The sequence below is a fragment of the Vigna radiata genome, chromosome 5 (assembly GCF_000741045.1).
Source record: "Vigna radiata var. radiata cultivar VC1973A chromosome 5, Vradiata_ver6, whole genome shotgun sequence".
Classification (NCBI taxonomy): Eukaryota; Viridiplantae; Streptophyta; class Magnoliopsida; order Fabales; family Fabaceae; genus Vigna; species Vigna radiata.
The window spans coordinates 13,818,906-13,825,354 of NC_028355.1; the positions used below are offsets into that span (position 1 = coordinate 13,818,906).

The 6,449-nt window shown below is 28.4% G+C and overlaps 1 protein-coding gene across 1 annotated transcript in view; it reads right to left on the reverse strand.

Annotated features, from left to right (window-relative positions):
- Window positions 1-2,033, reverse strand: part of LOC106760348 (probable N-succinyldiaminopimelate aminotransferase DapC) — a 5,013-nt gene extending 2,980 nt beyond the window's left edge. Inside the window, exon 1 of the mRNA XM_014643786.2 lies at window positions 2,016-2,033. Coding sequence (XP_014499272.1) covers window positions 2,016-2,033 — 18 coding nt within the window. The remainder of the gene's footprint in view (window positions 1-2,015) is intronic.
- Between the last annotated feature and the right edge of the window lie 4,416 nt (window positions 2,034-6,449).

A 6,449-nucleotide genomic window follows, 5' to 3' on the forward strand; every position in this document is an offset into this window, starting at 1 on the left:
TATATATATATATATATATATATATATATATATATATATATATTATATATATATATATATATATATATATTATATATATATATATATATATATATATTATATATATATATATATATATATATTATATATCCATTCTTCCTTTCTTTTGACTTTAGGAATACATAATTCGCATCCCATTCTTTAAATAAATCTGGTATTTTATAAACAAGTGATGCAAATCACATGGTCATTTTACAATCATTTGTGATTCAGGTACCACTTGCTTTGTTTTAAAACGATCTTACTGAAAGGAGGGTTTATTAATGTAGCTTGAATATGTATTTTTCTAATAAAATTTATTTTAGACAGGGAAAGTATCCGCAACCACTCATTTTCCTTTCTATTATATTATTGTATTTATTATTTTTATATTAAATCATGCTAATAGTTTTTTTATTTTTTTTTAATATAATGACTTTCCAAATCATTTAAATTCTACCAAACTTTTATATTTATTTTTCTACATGTGTACTTCTCAACCGTAATAATAAAAAGTTAAAAAATCATACTAAAAAAATCTGAAGAAATGTCCAGTCCTTTCTTATACAAAATATTAACTATAAAAGTGTTGAAAGTAGAGGTTCTTATATTTCAATCCACTGGGTGGGTGAATTCAAACTGATTTTAAAGTTCTTAAAGATTATCATGTATATAATACTGTATTTAAATTATCTTTATACATCAAATATTCAATTATATAATTGACAAGAACAAAGAAAGAAGACAATAGAAGATTTATACTCGTTCGACTCTTCAAAAATCTACATTCAGTCTTCTTCCAACAATCTAAGTTGAAATAAAATCCACCAATTAAAATGTCAACGTTTTTAAAATACAAGATTCATCTATGCACTCTAAATCTCAAATCTCAACAACAATAAACTCTTAAGGCTGAGATTACACACACTCACTCTAAAAACTAAGAACACACTCTTAAGAGTGAGGTTACACACACTTACTTTCGAAACCTTGCCTACACAGCAAAGGTGATCACAATTCACAAAGAATTACAGAAAAGCAAAACTTGGTACACCCCTTGTATAGATCTTACAAAGAAATCAGGATCTAGACACTTCCTTAATCTCCCCTTTCACTCTTGAAAGTTTGAACCTTTGAATCTTCACAATTTATGTTGTCTCCTCCAAAAATTCTCACAAAGTGTTCTTGTTTCACAAATGATAGTTATAAGAATGTTTCACATCCTTTCAAATAGAATTACATACATATATAGCAAAAGATGCAAAATTGATACATTTAATCAATTAGGTTAAGTCCTTAATCGATTAGGTTCAACTCTTTGTTTTAATCGATTATGTTAATTCCTTAATCAATTAAAATAGACAGCATAACCATGGTGTTTGACTCATTTTAATTGATTCTGAACAAACTTAATCGATTAAGTTAGTAGCACCACACTAGATTTATGCAGTTTTGCTATTCTATTCAACCAAGAATCTATCTTACACAAATTTAATTCTAAGCTAACAATTTAATCAACTAAGAAAGAACATTTAACAAGCTTATCATCAAAAACACTCTTTATCAAAGTTGAGAAAGCTTCTCCTCTCAACAATCTCCCTTTTTTTATGATGAGTAACACTTCCATTTCAATCACATGTTCTTTCTGAACCTGCATCATTAAACATACTCTTTCTCCCCCTTTAGGCATTAGTAAAAAAAAAACAATATTATACAATTCAATATTTCCAAGTTATGCATGATGTTAGCATTGGACTATGACATTAAGATCTATTGCAGTGATCCAATTTAAGTCTAGGTAATAGTTCAACAAACATGTAAATGGAGTAATTAAGGACAATGATTAACAAAATTTGAAATTTAACAAGAAGATTTAATCATAATCATCTTCTTCTTTGGTTTTTGACAGCTTCTTGGTGTGTTTCTATTCTCAAACTCAATTATTTGTTAAATGATTGTAATGTGTTTCATAATGAGACAAGTTACATCACACATACATATATAGGATATGCCATTTTGATGCATTTAAATCGATTATGTAAAAACCTTAATCGATTAGGCTTTTGTTTCTGTTTTAATTGATTAGATTAATAACTTAATCAATTGAAACAAACATTTTTGCCTTGTTTTGCTTCTAATGTATTCTGACATGCTTTAATTGATTTTGTAAGTTTCTTAGTCAATTAATAATATCATATTTATGCATATATTATCTTCTATGCCAATCATATTCTTATATTCATGATATGTACATCTAATATGATTCTAAGCATAATTCTATCAATTTTGTTTCCCAGGAAGGAACATTTGATTTCATCATTTCTAGCAAGCAAACATATGCTAGTATCAAACAATGTGTTTTCAAAATCAACCATGTAGATATTTCTTGACTTCAACATTAGTTTGCAACACAAATTAAGGAGAGGTGACAGGTACCCTGGGTCCTTTTATATTAGAGGGTTTTAATGATTTCTTAGGAACAATCAATTTTAAAACTAATTTTAATTTTAAGGGAGTAGAGGTTTCAGTTTTCTAGAAAACTAAAGCATGTAAATAAACTCGAAAATCAATATAAAATATTGTTAGATATATTATCCTTATTCTATTTTTATATTTTATTTTTAGTTTGTTTGTTTTATTCTTTATTTGTATTTTAGGGTTAGTCTATATTTATTTTATTATAATGTATATTGAACAAAAAATCTATATATAGTTTTCACTATATTCAACTGTTGAAAATCCCACATCGATTATAGATAAGGTCAATTTAAAGTATATAAGTGGATACAAACCTTACTTTAGAAATCAGTTTTGTGAGATTAAGTAATGCTCAAAGTTCACTTCTAACATGGTATCAAAACTATGGTTAGAGCATATCCTATAAATCCTAAAACCCTAAAATGTTTAATTTATTCAAAAGATCTAAAACAAACTAACTCAATAGCCTATCCTATAAATCCCAAAACCTTAAAATATCTAATTTATTCAAAAGAACTAAAACAAACTAACTCAATGTGACAACAACCAGGCTCATATTGAAATACTTTTCAAATCTCAAACGAAAAACTAGACTAATTCAATGTGACAACAACCAAGCTCATATTAAATATAAATTTTCTAATCTAATAAAAGGAACCTTAGAGTACAAAATGCGAGCAACAATATAAAAAGAAGAAACCATGGATGCAATTTGGAAAGCTACGTAGCAATTTTTGAACAATAAAATAAACACAAACACCCAACCTAAAGAAAAATATGAATTGTCCTTATAAAATTTTGAAAAAAATTAACCATAAATAGAGTTTTAGGATTCAATTATTTATAAAATTGAAGCTTATAAACTAAAAGACTTCAGTTTTTACAAAAATTCGAAACTTAAAACTCTATACTTAAATATTTTATATTTTAGTGATATTATTTTATTATAAATATTTAAAGATGATTTGAAGTTTGTTTCACTATAGACCTCAATTTAGAAGATACTAGTGCAGAAAAGGCTTTTAACATCACCTTTTAGATGTATGATCCTCGAATATTAGACGTAAAAAATGATCGGTGGCATTTTTCGTAAATAAAACAATTATTTAGACGTCGGTTATGAGGGGATCCAACTTCTAAATCCATTTAGATGTCTATTGTGGGGGAACCGACTTCTAAATACTTAGCTCGAAAATTTAAAAAGTCACTTCTTGACTCCATTTAGACGTCTGATCCCGTCACTCTGACTTCTAAAGCACTTTAAACGTCTATTGTGGGGAGAACCGACATCTATAGACGTCTGTTATGGCAGAAACTAACTTCTAAATACTCAACCCAGAAATTTAAAAAGTCACTTTTTGACTCCATTTAGACATCTGATCCTGCCACTTTGACTTATAAAGCCATTTAGACGTTTGTTGTGGGAGGGGAGAACCGACTTCGAAATACTCAACCGAGAAATTTAAAAAGTCATTTTTTAATTTCATTTAGACGTTTGATCCCGGCACTCCGACTTCTAAAGCCATTTAGACATTTGTTGCGAGGGTAACAGACGTCTAAAGTCCCAGCCCAGAAATTTAAAAAGTCACCTTTTGACTCCATTTAAACGTCTGATCCTGCCACTCTGACTTCTAAAGCCTTTTAGACGTTTGTTGTGGGGGAACTGTCGTCTGTTATGGGGGAACCGACTTCTAAATGTTTGCATTAAAACACTACGAACGCGAGACAACAATTACACGCACTCATTGTTCATCATCGTCCTCGTGTTTTCTCTCCACGGGCTACGTTTTTCAGGTTTGTTTTCTCACTTTTGCACTGTTTAAAATTAATTTTACTCCGATTACATTACTCTTTGATGAAATATCTTTCATTTGAAACGATTAAAATGCGTATTCGTTGAGTTTTTGTGCAGCTTTGTTCGTGTCCTTGGGCAGCGTTCTTGGACGGCGATTTCTTGCGTTTTGCTCTCCTCCAATTCCCTCCACTACATTATTAAAACCATTCAATACAAAAAAAAAAAATACAATCCATTCTCTTCAACTAAAATATAAAGTTGTAAACTCGAATCACCATGAGTCAGGAGCAACTTGAGAGGCCTCAAGCAGAGAAAGATCCTATCAAATACGGCGACATTTTAGACGTCTGACCTATAGAGTTCGACGTCTATATAGACGTCTGACCTATATAGTCTGACGTCTATCTAGACGTTTGACCTATAGGGTCCGACGTCCCATTAGCGTCACCCACAAAGACGTTGGTTCGGACTCTGACGTTAAAAGTCCAAAATAACATATGTCTAAAGTCTTTTTTTCACTAGTAAAAGAATTGAAGCCTAAACATTTTTAATAATTTAAAAAATGTTACAGCATTTATAAATTTCGTTTTTCTTAACCTCGATACAAGTAAAGTAAAATGAAAATTTTTAACTAGTGTTTTAAAGTGAATAACTTGTACTTTAAGGATCTTGAGAGTTTTTCGAGTTATATTAGAATATTCACTTGACATTTAGTGCAACGATCTTAAATATCCTAAATGTCACAAACCTGTTTTATATTTTAACACTGATATGAGTCACTTAATATTTTGTTTTTCAACAAATAAACAATTAATATCATATATATACTAGAGATCATCATAGTAGTGATTTTAAATAATAGAAGAATAAAAAAAAAAGGACATTTGACAGGAACAACAGCAAAGTTCATTCATTTTAAGGGGACTAAAAATACATTAAATTTCTTTAGTTATAGAAAATAGAATTCTAAAACATTTTAAAAGAAGAAAATATAAAAATGTATCCTATGACAAAAATAATTTTAAATTTCTCTGTTGTATTTCTCTTATTACAAAATTTCATAAGAAAAAAATTTCTTCACATTAGTTTATTGTTTCTCTTCCTAAATAAGTTTCTTTGTATAAAAATAAAATTTATAGTAATAAAGCATAGCGAGCATCACATATTTTTATGCACAAGTCTAAGTAGTATAGATCTCTTTCATTTTATAAATAACATTTCAAGAATTTTATGAAATTATTTTAAGCACTAACTACATTAAAATAAATAAAAAAGATTATAGATTTAAAATATAAGTTCAATCACTATTTTTATTATTTAAGTATATAAATTAAATATTTCATGATTTTATTCTCAAAATATTTTAATCTAATTTAATTAGGCACACTCATTTATCTAGATGGATTCTGAAATCCATACGAATACAGTAATTTTTACTAAGAGAAATGAATTTGTGTACATTCCGACACAAAGGAACTTGTGTGAATCTTTATGCTAATAGCCATCATCCTCACAAAATGATTATAGTAAAATACACGTATAATTAATTATGATTTTACATAATCAATCGTAGACTGTCTTTTTAACATAATCCATTATACATTCCCAATGGAAGAAATTCACCAATCATTATATATCAATTTGACTTTTTCATCTTTTCTCACCAATTCAACAATTTTTTTTCCTCAAATCTCATTCAAAATCGGTTCAATTCTAATCCGAAATTTCCATTCCAATTAAGAGTACATCATATCCAAACAAGGGCTATCTTTTTTTTTTTTTTTAAACATTGGATTTATTTTGTGCCACTCAAAACATAACAAGAAAGTACGAGTACTTGATTAGAGGGAGAATGTTTATTTATTTATTTTAAATTACTTTCAGTACATAAATTTGAGGCAATGGAAGGTTTTATACACAAGGTAATATGACACTTGGGAAATTATAGGAGGTGTACAATCAAGAAAAGTTTTATGCAAATTACAAAACAACAGCATGCCCTATTTTTCACCACAGTCCTCAGAACTGAAATCTCACAACACATATCAATAAAAAGATCGTTAATTTTCTGAAGAAGAACATGCAAACAAGAAGTTGGTAATGGCTAGATAATGTAGAACATCCAATATATATCANAGGACTTGACCGAGCAGTGAGA